This window comes from Hirundo rustica, chromosome 4, assembly GCF_015227805.2.
Source record: "Hirundo rustica isolate bHirRus1 chromosome 4, bHirRus1.pri.v3, whole genome shotgun sequence".
In the NCBI taxonomy this organism is placed as follows: domain Eukaryota; kingdom Metazoa; phylum Chordata; class Aves; order Passeriformes; family Hirundinidae; genus Hirundo; species Hirundo rustica.
The window spans coordinates 1142505-1161036 of NC_053453.1; the positions used below are offsets into that span (position 1 = coordinate 1142505).

General features: G+C 49.5%; 1 protein-coding gene across 1 annotated transcript in view; it reads right to left on the bottom strand.

The window, feature by feature from the left end:
- LOC120751875 (collagen alpha-1(VII) chain-like) overlaps positions 1-18532 on the bottom strand; it is a 112184-nt gene that overhangs the window by 20083 nt on the left and 73569 nt on the right. Inside the window, 14 exon segments of the mRNA XM_040062365.2 lie at positions 159-221; positions 2234-2287; positions 2546-2599; positions 3515-3595; positions 7948-7983; positions 8446-8517; positions 9850-9921; positions 10040-10096; positions 11842-11877; positions 15433-15468; positions 16668-16712; positions 17427-17486; positions 17752-17787; positions 17942-18013. Coding sequence (XP_039918299.1) covers positions 159-221; positions 2234-2287; positions 2546-2599; positions 3515-3595; positions 7948-7983; positions 8446-8517; positions 9850-9921; positions 10040-10096; positions 11842-11877; positions 15433-15468; positions 16668-16712; positions 17427-17486; positions 17752-17787; positions 17942-18013 — 774 coding nt within the window.

Genomic DNA, 18532 nt, shown 5'->3' on the forward strand with positions numbered 1-18532 from the left:
GCTGATTTATGGGAACAGATCCAGGAATACTCAATTTGGAAGAAACGAGCATTTTCCAGAGGTGGATTTGGGAAAATTCCTGGGGAAACTCTTGTGGGATGATCTTTAACGTCCCTTCCCAAACCATCCCACGATTCCCTGATGATTCAGATCCTCACCTTCGGTCCACGTTGTCCATTCGATCCCGGAATTCCCGGTTTTCCAGGACCGCCGGTTTCTCCCTGTGGATGGAAAAAGCAGTGGAGGGGCCGTGAGGACAAAGAACCCCCCAAAACATTGGGAAAACTCTGGAAAAGCAAAGGGATAATCCCGGGATGACACTCAGGGATAAAGCCTCCGCCTCAGCCTAGAAATTTCCCATCACTAAAATTTAACTGTTAACGAATGAGACAAACTAAATAATTAACACCAGTTAATTACCTCACAACCGAGACGACTGGAAACCCTTTAAAACAATCCTTAAATCCCAACTCCAAACTCTCCCGGAGGAGAGTGGGCGGGAAATTCCCGAGGTAAAACCTCGGTAACGAAATGGAGCGGGGCTGGATGAACCCGGATATTAATAACAGCGGCAATAAAAATAATATTAATTAAAAATCGTTATAAAACCACAATAACAACAACAGGGACGACATCGGCTCCGTCAGCGACAGCTCCCACTTCTCTTATCAAGATTCCCAAATCCCATAAAAACCCCATCAAGGCTCATTAGCGTTGTTTACTGATAAGGGACCAACGGTGCTGATAAGGGCGAGGCACGAATTTAGAACGGGGCCCAAGCCGTTGCTAGGACACGGATCAGGAGGGATTTGGGATGGGTCTGGTTCCGTTTTTAACCCCAGATTATCCCAAAGTTCCCCACAAGCCTGAAAGCTTCCCAATCTGTGATTCCCTGATTTTCATAGGCATTCCAAGAGGGATTTGGTTCCATTTTTAACCCCAGATTATCCCAAAGTTCCCCCTACAAACCCTAAAGCTTCCCAATCCGTGATTCCCTGCTCTTCATGGGCATTCCAAGAGGGATTTCCCCACAGAAATGGGGCGGATTCCTAAGGATTCCGTGCCACGGATCAGGAGGGATTTGGGATGGGTTTGGTTCCGTTTTTAACCCCAGATTATCCCAAAGTTCCCCACAAGCCTTAAAGCTTCCCAATCTGTGATTCCCTGTTTTTCACAGGCATTCCAAGAGGGATTTGGTTCCATTTTTAACCCCAGATTATCCCAAAGTTCCCCCTACAAACCTTAGAGTTTCCCAATCCGTGATTCCCTGCTCTTCATGGGCATTCCAAGAGGGATTTCCCCACAGAAGTGGGGCGGATTCCTCAGGATTCCATGCCACAGATCAGGAGGGATTTGGGATGGGTTTGGTTCAGTTTTTAACCCCAGATTATCCCAAAGTTCCCTGCAAACCTTAAAATTTCCCAGTCCGTGATTCCTTGCTCTTCATGGGCATTCCAAGAGTGATGGGGTGAATTCCTCAGGATTCCGTGCCACGGATCAGGAGGGATTTGGGCCGGGTTTAGTTTTGTTTTTAACCCCAGATTATCCCAAAATTCCCCACAAGCCTTAAAGATTCCCAATCTATGATTCCTCGCTCTTCATGGGCATTCCAAGAGGGATGTTCCCACAGAAATGGGTCGGATTCCTAAGGATTCCATGCCACGGGTCAGGAGGGATTTGGGATGGGTTTGGTTCATTCTTTAACCCCAGATTATCCCAAAATTCCCTGCAAATCTTAAAATTTCCCAATCCGTGATTCCCTGCTCTTCATGGGCATTCCAAGAGGGATTTCCCCACAGAAATGGGGCGGATTCCTAAGGATTCCATGCCACGGATCAGGAGGGATTTGGGATGGGTTTGGTTCAGTTTTTAACCCCAGATTATCCCAAAGTTCCCTGCAAATCTTAAAACTTCCCAGTCCGTGATTCCTTGCTCTTCATGGGCATTCCAAGAGTGATGGGGTGAATTCCTCAGGATTCCATATCACGGATCAGGAGGGATTTGGGATGGGTTTAGTTTCATTTTTTAACCCCAGATTATCCCAAAGTTCCCTGCAAACCCTAGAGCTTCCCAATCCGTGATTCCCTGCTCTTCATGGGCATTCCAAGAGGGATTTTCCCACAGAAGTGGGGCGGATTCCTCAGGATTCCATGCCCGAAGCTTTCCCGGGAGTGACTGGGAAGCAGTTCTGGGAATGGCGCAGCTGGAGGGTGGAAAGCTGGGCTTGGCTCACCTTGGCCCCTTTGGCTCCGGGAGCGCCGATCCGGCCCGGAAGCCCTCGCAAGCCCTGGGAATAAAGGAGAATCCACAGGGAATGAGGGCAGAGGAGGAATTCTGCGGGTGCTGGAGGCTCCCTGCCCACCTCTGCTTGTCCCAACCTTTGTTTCCCAGGATCACGGAGTGGTTGAGGGCGGGAGGAGCTCTGGAGAAACGTTTCCCCAACTCCCAATCCAAGCAGAGCCATCCCAAGCTGTTCCGCCACATTCCCGGGGATTTTGGGCTTCTCCAAGGATGGAAATTTCCCGGGATCTCATCCATGTCCTACCTTTGTCCCTTTCCGCCCGGTGTCACCGGCGGTCCCAGGATCACCTTTCTCTCCCTACATGGAAAAAAAAAAAGGGACAAAGGAATTGAATTTTCGGGAATTTTGGGCCAAAAATCCCATCCACACGCAGGAAGTTTTTTGGGAGCCTCCCTGTCGTGAGGGAGCTGATCCCAGGAAAGTGAGATCCGGGAGGGATTTAGTGAAGGATTCCTTGGTTCCCTGCGCTCCATGGGGCAAGGAGGGATTTGGGATGTGAGAGGAATGGAAATTTGGGCTTTGGTAAGAAACAGAGGAAAAACTCAGGCTGGGAAATTTGGGATAAGCAAGAAAATTTGGGATATGGACACACTGGGAACTGGAGGAGGAGAATTCCTAAAAACCAGGCCAGGATGTGCATTGGAGACTTCTCTGGGATTTGGGAAGGACCATGAGGAAGGTCCTGAGGCCTTTAGGGGGTGGAAAGGGAAAGGAATGTGGGATTTGGGAATTCACAGACAGGAATGTGGGATATGGGAAAGCACAGACAGGAATGTGGGATATGGGAATTCACAGACAGGAATGTGGGATCCGGGAAGGAGCAGACAGGAATGCAGGATTCAGGAATGCACAGACAGGAATGTGGGATTTGGGAATTCACAGACAGGAATGTGGGATTTGGGAATTCACAGACAGGAATGTGGGATTCAGGAAAGCACATACAGGAATGTGGGATCCGGGAATGCACAGACAGGAATGTGGGATTTGGGAATTAACAGACAGGAATGTGGGATCCGGGAAGGAGCAGACAGGAATGTGGGATTTGGGAATTCACAGACAGGAATGCGGGATTTGGGAAGGAGCAGACAGGAATGCGGGATTTGGGAAGGAGCAGACAGGAATGCAGGATCCGGGAAGGAGCAGACAGGAATGCGGGATTTGGGAAGGAGCAGAGCCTTTCCCAAACAATCCGTGTCCTTTCCTGCCACTCACCGACTTCCCCCGCTGCCCCTGGAGGCCTCTGTCACCTTTGGCTCCCTTGATCCCATTCTTCCCATCGAGTCCTGCTGCACCCTGCCAGAAAGTTGGGAAAAATTCCTTCCAGAGGGAAAGTTCCAAAAATTCCTTCCCTTTTTCTTCAGGGAAGAGGGATGAGGACAATCCAGGACGGAAACCCAGCTGTAGGATCCCTCAATCCGAGGCCAGAAGCCCCAAGACCCGAGGCTGGGATTTAGCTCCCATTCCTCACCCCAAATCCACGGGATTGTGAATCCCTGGCAAACGAAACCTGGGAAGGGATTAATTTGTAATTCCAGCTCGGGAAACTGTGGCAGCAAAAGGCCAAGAGGATTTGGATGGGGTTGGGAACAGGGATTTAAGGAATGTGTGACCCAGGGGGCTGCAGGATTTTTATCCATTATTTTTTTTGGAATTTTTTGGCTTCTGGAGCTGCATCCAGCACTGGGATTTATTTTTTTCATGGAGTCTCCCATTGCTGTGGTGGCAAATAAAGCTGCTAAAAAAAATTATAAACCTTCATTTCTTTTTTATTCTTATGTTGTTTTTTTTTTTTTTCCCCCCTAAGGTTTCCACAGTCTCCTCATCCACCCTGGCCAAATTTGATGGCATTTTCCAGCACCTGGATGCGAAGGAAAAATTGGATTTACCCCCACTCGAGCCCCTCATCTCTCTCAGGGGAGAACGAATTTGTTGCTCGGAGCAAATCGGGAGCTGAACGAGCGGAATTCTCCGCTTGGAATTGGTTTGCCGTGGTTGTTGGGAGGAAACAAATTCATTAAAAATGAAATAAAGATAAAAAAAAAAAATCAGATTTGTCTGCCAGGGACTCCCTGGATCAGGGAAAAATCCATATCCCTCCCAATTCCAGGCACAAATATCTCTTTATTGGTAACTATTTCTTGACACAATCGATAGAAAATCCCATCTGGAGATGTAAACAAGCCATAAAACCCCGGGAAATTGGGAATATCTCTGTTTGCTGGGACGGATTGGAGGGCAATGAACCGTTTGTGTGATGGTTAAATCCCACAAATCCGGGATACCTTCAAGTGCCTGGAGTTTTGAAGGAGCTGGGAGCTGGGATCAGGCCAGGGATGGGTCAAAAATCTTATTTTCGTGCGCTTAAAAAAAAACCCCCTGACAGTAATTAGAGTTCTCCTAATTAGCTTCAATATTTCTCCTAATTATCCCAAATATCTCCAGTGCTGGGTTTTCCATGTTTTCCTGTCCATGTCCAGCTCATCTTCCTGCCTCCCATGAGATCCTTCTCATCCTGAGAGAATCCCAAATGGTTTTAGGAGAAGTTAAAACTCACGGATAACGCTGAAGGAAAGCTGGGTCTAAGCCCGGCCTACTTAATCCAGGCAATATAAATAAGATTTAGACCCGGGTTTTCTCTCTCCATAGGTGGTTTCCTGCTTATCCTGGGCCAGAGAGGTTCTGGAATATGGATTGGAAGGTTTAAAATCGGGATTGGGCATGGCCTGGAAGGGGAAGAAGGTCACGGAGGTGATGCTTTCCCAGGACAGGGAAAAGATGGGATAAGAGGAATTAAAAGAGGGAAAAAAAAGAAAAGGGGAAAATAAAATAAAATAAATAAAAAGCAAAGAAGGCAAACGGAAATTTGTTCCCTCGGATTTCCATCCCGGTGTTGTTCCAGGGAAGCCGAGGCCGGACGACAAACGGGAGTAAATTAAACTTTAAACGGCAATTTAAAGGCAATTACTGCGGGAATACTGGAAACGGCTCCGGCTCCCGGGGTTTGGGATTCGAACCCCGCTGGAATTTAACGGCCAGCGCCCCGGGGTCCGCGCAGGGAGGCTGAGTCACCAACCCCGTGACGCAGAGAAACCTCGGATCCTCCGATTCCAGGCAGAAATTCCCGCGGAGCTCCGGGCTGGAGCCGGGGAGGGGCTGGGAATGAGCAGGGACGCTCTGGGAAAGGCTGGAATCCCATCGGGATTCTCCTCCCCGGCCCCGAAAGGCTGGAGCCGTTCGAAGCCGCACATCAAAAGGAGGATGAATTCCCAAAGTTCTCCTAAAAAGCTTTTCCACCTCCTGGGCTCCGGCTCCTCAATATTTGATGGGATGATGCAAATGGAATCTCCACCTGGGCACTCCAGCCGTGTTTTTATCCCTTCCCTGCCGGGGTTTGGCGGGATGGGGTCTGGTCAGGATTAGCTCCTGCAGTTTTTGAGCTCCTTTCCCGTAAAAAATCTGGCGTTTGGGGGTGGGAATTGCCGGATTTAATGGAAAATTCCCCTTGGCTGGGGGTTTGGGATGAGAGGATCTGGAAGGGAATGAGCCAACCCTCAGCGTTTTAGGATTACTGTGTGATCCCAGTTTTCCAGGGAAACTTAATATCCGTAATAAACTCAAATTCCTCCCCATAAACCATTCCCCATTCCTGCACTCCGAGTCCGGCGTGCTCCAGACTCCAGGGATTCAGAATCCCTGGGAAACCAAAACAGGGAGCAAGAAATGGGGGGGAAAAAAAAAATTAAACAAAAAAGAAAAAAATCAGAGTTTTGGGAAGAACGACGCTTGAATCCGCTGTTCTTTTAACGCACAGCCTCGGGGAATAATGAAGAGGAGCCGGAAGCTTGAATCCATGATCCAAACGACAAGTTAATGGGAATAACGGGCGGCAATCGGAACATAAAAGAGGGAATCGAGGCAGGAGCAGCAAAATAAAAAGGGAGCAGGGGTTTTGGGAAAGAGGAGGAAGGAGGAGGCGCCTGGAATATCAAAACTGATCCCCTTTGTGAAGTCGGGCAGATCCATTGAAATTCCCCGGGGAATGATTGCAGGGGGAAGTCACAAACGCCGTCAGCTCGGCTGGGAACTTCCGTGGATCAGAAAATCGGGAGAGTAAATGGACGGAGGCGCTGAAACCGCTGCCAGGGAATTCGGCAGGAGCAGCAATTGCTGGCAATTTGCGGGAATAAAAGAGGGAAATTAAGGAAAATGAGGAGAGCGAGGATTCACCCGGAAGATTTGGCATCGGATCCAGGCAGGATGGGAGCTCTGTCCTCGGGAAAAGAGGATTTGGGGAAGCTCGGGAATAACTCAGGGAAGGGATAATCGAAGTGGGAGCACTTAGGAGATAAAGTGGGACCTTAATTCCCACCCGGATCCTCCCTCAGGTGCCCGGATGGGTGGGAATGATGGATGAGAATTCCCTAAATCTTCCAGTGAAAGCAGAGGGAAGTGAACCTGGCAGAAGTAGCCCCAGGTGGGATGAATTCCAGAATTTATCAGGGATCTTCCTGCAGCGTCCCAGCTCGGATCTGGCTCATGCAATTTTGGGAATGCGGCGAAGGATCAAGCCCCAGCTTAGCCCTGCTCCAGCAGAATCCCAGGATATTTCCAAAAGGAGGATTGGCTCAGATGGTGGATGGCAGGACACCACTTTGCAGGAGTTATTATCCCTGAAATCCGGGGAAAAGCAGGATGCCGGGATCCCTTTGCACTCAGCAAACTTGGCTCTGTTCCTGGATGGATTCACCCCGTGGATTTGGGGGTTCCCTACGAAACAATTCCATAAATATCCTCGATCCAACGCCTACCAGTGCTGATCCCAGGTCTTGTCCCGGCCTCGAGGCTTTGGCAAAGTCCTCGGAAGGTTGTTTATAATTATTACTAATAAAAATAATTAATAAAAATTATAAATCGGGTGAGGGCCTTTTTTTCCTCAGGGAAAATTCCCAGTCTGGATTCCAGACCTGTCAATAATTCCATGACCAGGAATCAGCTGGGACTTGTTTCTTTGGACAACCCTGGAAATTTGGAGTTCGGGCCTTTAATTAATTTAAGAGCTGGACTTGGCGATCCTGGTGGCTCCTTTCCAACTCCAAATATCCCACGATTCCGTGATTCTGAGAATCCTTGGAGGCTTTTCCACTTGGGGCGAATCCACCAAAGGCATTAAGAACATTTAATGAATGCATTTTTCTGGTGTTCCGTAATGAAAAATCATGGAATCATGGAATCATGGAATCATGGAATGGTTTGGGTGGGAAGGGACCTTGAAGCCCGTCCCGTTCCAATCCCAAGGGCAGGGACACTTCCCACTATCCCAGGATGCTCCAAGCTCTGTCCAACCTGGCCCTGGACACTCCCAGGGATGGGGCATCCATCATTTTTCTGGGAATTCTGTGCCAGGGCCTCCCCGTCCTCACAGAGAGGAACTTCTTCCACAAGCCATAACCCCAAACCTCTGGCTGTGATCCCTGATATCCACGCTGGTTTTCCAGCAAAACCTCTTGGAACACGGACTTTGGGGAGCAGCTCTGAGTTCCCACGGCCTCTTCCCACCCCTTCCGACATTCCTGGCTGCGGGAGAGAGCCAGGGCCCTTCTCCACACCCGGGATCTGGAAGGACAGGGAAACGTTTTCCGACTCACGGCAGATCCCGGCGAGCTGGGTTCTCCTGGTTCCCCCTGCAAGGAAAGCGGGGATGAGTTATCCTGGGGAGGAGCTGAGATCCCTCTGGAAGCAGGGAACGCTGTTGGAATTCTGGAAAAGGGACGAGGAGAGCTTTGGAGGAGCTCCCTACAGCAGCAGCTGGAAGAGCAGTGGGATGTCCCAAATATCCCAGCTGGAAAACGATGGATTCCACCGTCATGGAGCTTGGGGAACGTCTCTCACCTCCCTCCTGGAATATTGACATTCCAGCCACTCCTTACTGACCATTCCGGCCTGGAAAAGCTCCCAGAGCGCTCTGCTCCTTTAAAACCTTTAGGATTTTCCTGGAAAGGTGCAGCTGCTCCTGCTTTTCCAGAGCCTCAGTCATTCCGATCAGCAGTTTTGGGGAGGGAATGAGGGATTATATTCCATGGGAAAACCGGGATGGGATTTTCCACCTCAGTCCTGGCAGGAGGTGCCTCAAGTTTGGAGCTCACCTTCTGTCCCACGGGTCCTCTGCTCCCGAAAAGTCCCATCATTCCCTTGGATCCAGCTTCTCCTTTGATTCCCTAAAATGTTAAAATCCCTGTCAAATACAGGAATTTATCCATGGAAAAATCCACGGAAAAAAACAAAGACGACCAAAAGCACCATTTCCATGTCAAAATTCCATCCCAGGGGTCGGGAAGAAAGCCACCGGTGCCAGGATTTGGCAGGAACCTCTGGGAATTCCCATGGAAAAGATTCCTTGCTCAGTGGTGGGGATTGAAGGAAAACAGGCAGGAAGGGGGGTTGGATCCTTGGGATGAGCTGTATCCGTGCCAAAAATCCAGGAGAGGACCCTGCTGGGCACACTGGGGCTGGAGATTCCACTCTCCAAAGTCACCCAGGTATTTATCCAAGAGGAGGCATTTGTGCATTCCTCTATGGAATATTTTATGGTTTTTTTTTTTTTTTTTTTTTTTTTTTTTTTTTTTTTTTTAATGGGTTATTTTTTTCCTGGAATTTCTATTTAATGGAATATTTTTAATTTTTAAATTTTTTAAATTTTTTAAAAAAATTTTGATTATTTTTTGTGGATTTTTTTTGGGGGGTGTTCTTCATCAGAGTCCAGTCGGACAAATAAACCACATGGAATTTTATCCCACTTTAAAACACAGGAACCCCCCCGTCATGGGAGAAACTCCAAGAGTTTCCTTCACTCTGAGCGGCGGGATCAGAGAAGGGCAGGATCTGCCTCTTCCCAAGGGACGTGCCCACCTTGGATCAGGCAATTCCCGCCTGGACTACACCGGGATCCAGCTTCCCGTGGGAAATAACAGCAGCTGGATGTGTCACTGCTGCTGAGGGAACTTCAGTTTATTCAGTCCGGGGTCAGGCCGGTGGAGCCGGAGCCATTTCCGTGAGATGGAAATTGGGATGAGTAGGACACGGAGACCGGAGCCGTGACTCAGCTGGGAGTGGGAGAATTCCGTGATTCCTCCCGGGAAAACGGGGCCGGGTTGGGACCCGGGATGAGCTCCCGGGGAGCAGAGGGAGAGGGAGGAGCTCTGCCACCACCCAGGGGACACGACAGGGACACGGGAGCCATCCAAGCCTTACCAAGAGCATTCCAGAGGATCCAGGAGCAGGGACAGCTCCCGGAGGGATCCGGGGGGGATGCGGGAAGGGAATGGTCGCTTTTCCCAAAGGATCCCAGGACGGTTTGGGTTGGGAGCGACTTGAAAGATCACCCAGTTCCAATCCCAGCTGTGGGACACCTTCCACCCATCCCAGGGTGCTCCAAGCCTCATCCAGCCTGGCCTTGGACACTCCCAGGGATCCAGGGGCGTCCATAATTTTTCTGGGAATTCCGTTCCCCACCCTCAGCCCCTTCCTCACAGGCTTCGGGAAGCTCCCACCTTTTCTCCTACGGGTCCGTCCTCTCCCTTCTCGCCTTTGTCTCCGTCAAAGCCCGGCAGTCCCGGCTCGCCCTGAAAGGAAAACCAGGAATTGGTGGATCCGGATTCTCCCACCTCTCCTGGAAGGATCTGGCCGGTTCCCAGCGTTGATCCCAGGCAGGGAAGGGACAGCTTGGGAAGTCCAACTTACGGGATCTCCTTTGGTGCCTTTGTAGCCCTGGGGTCCGAAAACAGTCATGGACTCACCCTGGAGAGAGGAGAGACAGGGAAAGGGATCACGGATCCCACCGGGAACGCGGTGATCAACAACGCCATTAATTGTTAGGGTTAATCACACTTAATTAAAAGCTGGATCATGAACCTGATCCAGAAACTTCCAAATCCTGAGGTTTCCCAGTGAGCTCCTGTCCCTAAAAACGTTGGAGCTCACTGGAGCGCGGTTCTCCCGGACGGAAATGGACAAGAGGATCATTCCCTGATCCCAGGCTGCCTGTGCTGGGACAAATTCCATGAGTGAATTCCACGTGGCTTTGTCCCTCGGGGGCTCGGGATTTCCGGCTTTTCCCAGCTGCGGGAAGCGGCCGCCGGCAGGATGGGGCACGGAGCTGTCCGTGGTATATCCCGGTTTTTAGGGATGCAGTCGGAGCCGAGGTCACCCCTCGGAGGGAGGTTTTGGGACACAGGAACCCCGTGGACACATCCGTGCCAAGCTCCTCAGAGAGCGGAATCCAGGCTGTTCCAAGGAATGTCTCTGCCCTGGAGAAGGGATGGTTGCTGTCTCCAAAGGGACAAGGTGACTTCCGGTGGGCAGCTGTGTTCCCTTTGGAGAAAATTCCCTTCACTCAGCTCCCTGCGGCGCAAATATTCCTGATCTGGGCGATTCTGCCTTGCTGGGGTTTTACCGACTCCACATCCGGCAACATTCCCAAAAATCCGACAATTTTTTGGGGCTCTGTCCAACCCTCCCCACAGGACCCGGCCCAAATTCTGGTTTCAGACACATTCCTGCTCCCCAGCTCTCTAACAGAGGCAGGATGGGGCTCAACAAATTTTGGGAATGAGAGGGAGAGTAAAAACCCCGCAGTTTAATCCAACCCTGGGATTCATGGAGTTATCCCCACACTGATCCAAGGAGAGCCAGACGGAAAATTCAGCTGCAAATCGGGTGGAACAAGCCCCAAATCCAATTCCCACCCGCCCCCCTCCTCCGCTCCCGTTTTATCCCTGATTCCGCCTTATCTTTTACGAAGGCGAAAAAACCCCGCATCCCAAATTCCTCCGGCTCGGGGAAGGGTTCCGAGGCTCGCTCCTCACGAAGCAAATTAAGGATTGATTGGTCTCCGGGGCGAGTTCCTTTCCAGAGGAGCCTCCTCGGAGACAAATGGGCCTTAATCACGGAATAGTGCGTGACTCAAAGGCGGCATCGTCACGGAGCTTTTCCGAACCTCATTTTCCAGCCAGGAAGGGATTTAACAAAACAACGCCGGGCACGAGTTCAGCGGTTTCTGAGCATTTTTCCAGGAGCACTTGAGGGGTTATTTTCCCATTACCTGCCGGGAGCCAGCTCGGGCTGCTGGAAATTAAGGTTGGCTTTTAGGGTCAGCTGCTCATTCCGAAAATCAGGGGGAATTTTTCTTCCTTCCCTTAATTCAGGATTTCTGTGCCCCAGCAAATCGTTCCCGAAATTACTTTATTTATCTTTTTTTTTTTCTTTATTTCTTTTCTTTCTTTTTTTTTTTTTTTTTTTTTTGTGCTTTGTAGGATCCTGTCAAATCCATCCCACAAGCTCAGCTCCGGCAGATGCTTCCAGTGCAAGGATGGGATCCAAAAAATTTGATTTAAACTGGCGGAGACCCCCCCAAAAAGGAGGGGGAGAATCCAGGGATTGTCTCCTCTTAACTTCACAGGTGCAACACGCAGAGGATGGATCCAGGCTTTTCTTGGAGCCACACAAGTGAGAGAAAAACTCCCAAAAATCTGGAATGTCCTTACCCGTTCTCCCTTTGGACCCAGAAGTCCGGGATCACCCTAAAAACAGGGAAAGGGAAAAAAAAAAAAAAAAAATATATATATATAGGTGAATTATTTATTTTTATTCCCTTTTTTAATTCCTTTTTTTTTTAATTCCCACTTGTGTTGCTCAGACCATTGATTCCCACTCCAAGCTCCCCTGGAGCTGGAAGTCAGATCCCCTGGACACTCTGGAAAACCCGAAGCTCACCACGAAAAGTTGTGGAAAACCCAAATTTACGGCACTGACCATGAATGGAACCCTGGAGGACTGAGGTGGTTTTCCTGACCCCACGCTCAGTGCGACTTGGAATTACTGCTGGATTTCCCATCCCGGTGGGATTCAGCATCCCTGCAGGGGTGGGATCCCAGAAATGAAGGATTTCCCAAATTTCTGCCTCAAATCTTTTAATGGAATCTGTATGGAATAGGAGCTGGAGTGCAGAGCACATAAGGCTGATCCGGGGGCTCGCCCAGTCCATTCCCAGAAGATCCTGGGATTATTCCCAAAGGCTGACCCAGGGGCTCTCTCAGGTGATCCTGGGATTATTCCCAAGGGCTGATTCAAGGGCTCCCCCAGTCCATTTCCAGTCGATGCTGGGATTATTCCCAAAGCCTGATCCAGGGGCTTGCCTAGTCCATTCCCAGAAGATCCTGGGATTATTCCCAAAGGCTGACCCAGGGGCTCTCCCAGTCCATTCCCAGAAGATCCTGGGATTATTCCCAAAGCCTGATCCAGGGGCTTGCCTAGTCCATTCCCAGAAGATCCTGGGATTATTCCCAAAGGCTGACCCAGGGGCTCTCCCAGTCCATTCCCAGAAGATCCTGGGATTATTCCCAAAGCCTGATCCAGGGGCACTCCCAGTCCATTCCCAGAAGATCCTGGGATTATTCCCAAAGGCTGACCCAGGGGCTCTCCCAGTCCATTCCATTCCCAGAAGATCCTGGGATTATTCCCAAAGCCTGATCCAGGGGCACTCCCAGTCTATCCCAGGATTATTCCTAAAGGCTGATCTAGGGGCTCTCCCAGGAGATCCTGGGATTATTCCCAAGGGCTGACCCAGGGGCTCTCCCAGACTATCGCAGGATTATTCCCAAAGGCTGACCCAGGGGCTCTCCCAGGAGATCCTGGGATGAATCCCAAAGCCTGATCCAGGGGCTCTCCCAATTGATCCTGGGATTATTCCGAAGGGCAGATCCAGGGGCTCTCCCAGTCCATTCCCAGAAGACCCTGGGATTATTCCCAAAGGCTCTTTCAAGGGCTCCCCCAGTCCATTTCCAATCGATCCTGGGATTATTCCCAAAGTCTGATCCAGGGGCTCCCCCAGTCCATTCCCAGTCGATGCTCGGATTATTCCCAAAGCCTGATCCAGGGGCTCTCCCAATTGATCCTGGGATTATTCCGAAGGGCAGATCCAGGGGCTCCCCCAGTCCATTCCCAGGAGATCCTGGGATGATTCCCACTGGTTTAAAAGGGCAGCCGCTCCCCACAACACCAGGGAACCGTGTGGAGAAGATAAGAGTTGCAGATAAGAGTTGTAGATAAGAGTTGTAGATAAGATTCGAAGATAAAAGTCGTAGATAAGGTAAGAGTTGTATATATGACATGGGAGTTGAAGATAAGAGTTGTAGATAAGGTGATGGTTGAAGATAAGAGTTGAAGGTAAGAGTTGTAGATAAGGGTTGTAGATAAAAGTTGAAGATAAAAGTTGTAGATAAGATAAGAATTGTATATACAAGATGGGAGGTGAAGATAAGAGTCGTAGATAAGAGTTGAAGACAATAGTTGAAGATAAGATAATGGTTGAAGACAAGGAGTTGAAGATAAGACTTGTAGATAAGATAAGAGTTGAAGATAAGAGTTGAAGATAAACGTTGTAGATAAGGTAAGAGTTATATATACGAGATGGGAGTTGAAGATAAGAGTTGCAGATAAGATAATGGTAGAAGATAAGAGTCGAAGATGAAAGCTGAAGATAAAAGTTGAAGATAAGCGTTGCAGAAAATAAAATAGATAAGATAAGATAAGATAAGATAAGATAAGATAAGATGAGAAAAGAAAATATAAGAGTTGAAAATTATCATGGGTTGGCACAATTTTGTTCTCTAGTTATAGAAAAATGTGAGACTTTTTTTTCCCCTGCCCCAACTGCGGAGTGGTTTGGGGAGGAGAACAAGGGCCTATCAAAAAAGCTAGCCGGGATATTGGCAGCTAGGTTGACCAACAGGAAATGTCGATGCGACTTTGGAGGGGACATTTAAGAGTAATCTGCTGCTGATCAGTGTTTGTCTCTTGCTGGGGAATCAGCCATGAGGTGACATCGTGGCCGGGCCGGGCCGGGCCTGGTCGGGCCTGCTGCCGCTCTGGGTGGCTGGCCCGGGCCTAGCCAGGCCTCTGAGGGCCGCTGCCCGTGCAGGGAGGGCCTGGGCCCGCTGAGCCCCTTCCCCCTGCTGCCAGCAGAGGAGAAACCACCCTGGATGAGACCGAGGGGTGGAAAAAAGGACATCTACCAGCTCCCTCCATCAGCGCGGCCTTGCATTTTCTTCAGGCCCCGCAACCTCGGTGCTCGCACGTGGCCCTTGCAGGCCCCGGTGGGTGTAACCCTTTCCTAGCAACATGAAACTCTTAAAGCACAACTCTTCCCTGAGAGAAAGAAGAAAGAAAACAAAGGATACTAGAACAGACGCTGCGCTAAGTCAGTTAGATTAGAAGTGAAAGAACTAATAATATTGGAATAGGATTGAAGAAGTGGACGTTTTTAACCGGACTTTTCTAAGGTAAATTATGGAGAAATGGACTGTTCTTTGCAGCATCTTAGTATTATTTGGGTAGAATGCTATTCTAATCAAAATTAAGGACCGATGTAATTGAGATTTATTTGGGAACTTTGAAACCCCTGCTCCTGGGTTGAAGGAGGTCTCAGCCTTTTGAGACAAAGATGATTTTAGACTAGAAGAAGTATTCATAAATACACTGAAAAAGCTTTGCTGATAGAACATCACAGTCTGCGAAAACTCCAGGCGGCAGCAGATGTGTGACATTGGGAGCACTGGACTACTTTTGTCTTGTGGCAAACGTCTTCATAAAAAGATCTTAGAAGGACTCTTCTCCTAGAGTAATGAGTAATTATGTCTAAACAGTGAAACTGACTGAAAATCCTAAGCTGTGTCCTTCTATGTTGTTCAATAAGAAAGTTAATAGTTTGTAAGAGGAAAGAAGCGTGTTTTAAAGTATCATTCTGTTTTAGTTTAAGTTTTCTTTTTCTCAACCTTTTTTTTTTTTCCCTCCTCATTCTTTTAATATACGTTAATAAAACTATTTCTGTTCATTTTTAAGCTTAAGCCTGCTATGTTTTTTTTTTTTTTCTCCTAATCTCTGCCTCCCACAAAAAGAAAATTAATACTAGAACCCCTACATTAATTGGTGTTTCTGCCCGGTTTTATTAAATAAAAACCATTACCAAAAAAAAAAGAGTTCAAGATAAGAGTTGAAGACAAGATAAGAGTTGAAGATAATGGTTGAAGATAAGAGTTGTAGATAAGATAAGAGTTGAAGACAAGCTCAGTCCTTACTCTCTGGCCTTTCACTCCTGGGAAGCCTTTGGGACCCTGGAAAAACACATTAAAAATCCGTGAGGATCCACAGTAACGGCAGGAAAGTGGGAATGGGGGAAAGCTGGGAAAGAGCAGCCTCCGTCCAAAGGCGGAGCTGCTTCCAGGGATGCGCTCCAGCCTGGAAAAACCACTGGAAGAACCAGCGCAGGAGCTCCCGCTTTAATCCTCTGTCCACCACCGGGATCTCCTGGCGGCTGGATAAATTCAGCCAAATTGCCTCCTTCTGGGAATCCGCACTGGGATTTTTGGACCCTCAACACCAAGGAAAAGCTGGGTCGCTGCAAGAGGTTCCTCCAAGGTGGAGGTGGATCCTGGGTGGGGATCTCCAGATCCCATGGAGGCCAAGCCGGGATGGGAAGCACGTTTGGAGAGGTGAAAAGCCGTGGTTTGTTTGCAAAATTCCCGGGAATATGCAGGAAGATGGGAATTTCCATCTGCAGGGACACCTCCCACTATCCCAGGGTGCTCCAAGCCTCATCCAACCTGGCCTTGGACACTTCCAGGGCACCAGGGGCAGCTGCAATTTTTCTGGGAATTCTGTGCCAGGGCCTCCCCACCCTCACAGGGAAGAATTTCTTCCCAGTATCCCATTTTTCCCTGTCCTGTTCCAGTTTAAAGTCATTCCCCCATTTCCTATTGTTCCACATCCTCAAAAAAAAAATCCTCTTCCCTTCATTCCGTGAAAAAATAACAGCAGAATAAATATTAGTTAATAACTATTAATAAACATAATTAATAAATATTAATAAATAAATAATAAACAATAATAAATAATAAATAATAAATGAATAACTAATAACTAATAAATAGTAAATAGTAAATAATAAATAATAATAAAGAATTAGCTTATCCAAATTCCTGCTGTCATTTGTCTCCCCCTACTCAGTCCCCTCCAGTGGAGCAAGAGCCTCAAATTCCTGTCCCGAAATTCCTGAAATTCCTGAAATTCCTGCAGACCTGACAACAGCAGGGAGGGATTGATATTCCAGGACGGCATCCAAACCTTGGGACGAGCCACCCAAATGGACAAGGACAGTAAGGGATTCACAGGATTCCCACTCCCTCATCCCACTGGAATTCAGGCTCCCAAATCTCTATTTCCCGCTGGGAGAATCCCGTTTTACTCCTCTCACGGCTCGTGCGGATTTTGCCGGCCGTGGATCCGTGGTTTTCCGGGATTTTGGAGCACTCACCATCATTCCAGAGGGACCCCGCATTCCCACGATGCCCTCGTCACCCTGGGGGATGCAGGGGGGGCAGGGATAGCAAGGAGGAATGCAGCACACAGGGAATTCCAAACCCACCAACCATCCCGCTGGGAATGGGGCAGGAAGAATTCCCCGTCTCCAGGGCACTTGTCCCACCTCTTTATCCCTCCATCAGGATTAGCTGCCGGGTGTTTTTATGGATTGGGATGTGCTGGACGGTCCACGGAGGACTTTTATGACCTCCTTGAGCTGACCCTGCCTTTAAACCTCGGGAATTGCCCGAATTCCGAGTAACTGAGCCCAAATTTAGGTCTCCCAACCCTGAGATCCTGGGGTTTAGATTTATGCCGGAGTCGGAAGAGCAGAAGCGTTATTCCATCATTTCCTTTGGATAATGAAGCTCCAGCAAGGCTCACCCACAGCTGTTGACATTTTCGGGAAGCTTTTTGCCTCAGGGGCCTCATCCAAAAGCAGGTAGGGAGTTTTTCCCAATGGATCTGGCCATAAAATCCCAATTTATTTGTGGGACAGCCACGGGAGCGGCAAATTTAAACACGGCCTCCGATTCCGGCTCCGTCTTTGCCGGAAGGAGACCAGAACTTCTCAGGGATGGGAGGAAAAGGGAATTTTGCTGCCTGAAACCCTGCAGGGAATTTCTGGGATGGGTGGGAGGGAGGCGATGCCTCCAAAAGGGGGCTGGAGGCCGCGGGAATCCAAGCCTGGAATATTTATGGATGGACCTACCCGAGGGCCAGGGAATCCGCGGGGACCTCTCGGGCCAGCGGCTCCAACGCCGACTTCTCCCTGGAAAGCAGAGAATTCCAGAGGTGTCGCTCGGGGCAGGGAAAGCCCACCACACAATTCCTGGTGAGTCTGGCCAGGGTTGAAGTCCCGGGAAGACTCAGGAGAAACAATTCCATGGATTTTCTCTCCGGAGGGCGCTCCAGCAACCGTGGGAGGAAGGGATTGAGGGAGGAACGGGATGGGGTCAGGGATGAGGAGCCAGGAAAAGGCAGGGATTTGTCCCATTCCCATCCCAGGATTTCTTTCCTAGGACGTTGGCACTGACCTTGTTGCCTTTGGGTCCAGGATTCCCAGGAATTCCCTGTAGGACAAGGAGAAGAAAATAAAAGGGAGGATTTGCTTTGGAAGTGCTCAGGGATCTCCCATCACAACATTCCCAAAGGATCAAAGCCCATCCAGCCCAGATCCCTGATCCATTCCCGCCCAAAAGGCACAGGGAATATTTACAAACCCACCTCTTTTCCTGGCGATCCCGATGGTCCCACGGGCCCAGGAAATCCACTCCGGCCTCTCCTCCCACGCTCCCCCTGGAAAACAAAACTCTCTGAGAGGAGAACGCACGGATGGGAAAGGCCCCGACTTCCCTGATCCAGACAAAAACAGGAGCTGGTGCTCCGAGTGTTCCCTGCACTGGCAGGAATTTCCTCTTGGAAAGGGCTGATAGGAATTGGAAGGGGCTGCCCAGGGAGGTTTGGAGTCCTCATCCCTGGAGGTGTCCAAGGAATTCTTGGATGTGAGGATTTGGCACAGCTTGGACTCCGTGACCTTGCAGGGCTTTCCCAACCTCAGTGATCCTGGGATTCTGGGATTCCTCCCTCTGTTCCCAAGGGACTAATGACCCCAAAATTCCAGCTGCCATCCCCGTGCTCTGGCCACTCCTTCCCATCCCCTCCTCCAGCCACGCCACTGAATTCCCAGGAAGAACAACTTCCTGGGAGCTCCGCTCTTTCCCTCCGGAACCTGAGGATCATCCCATGGTTCCAATCATTCCTGGTGCCTTTCCTTTCCCAGCCGGGATTTGTTCCCACTTCCCTGACAACCTCCAG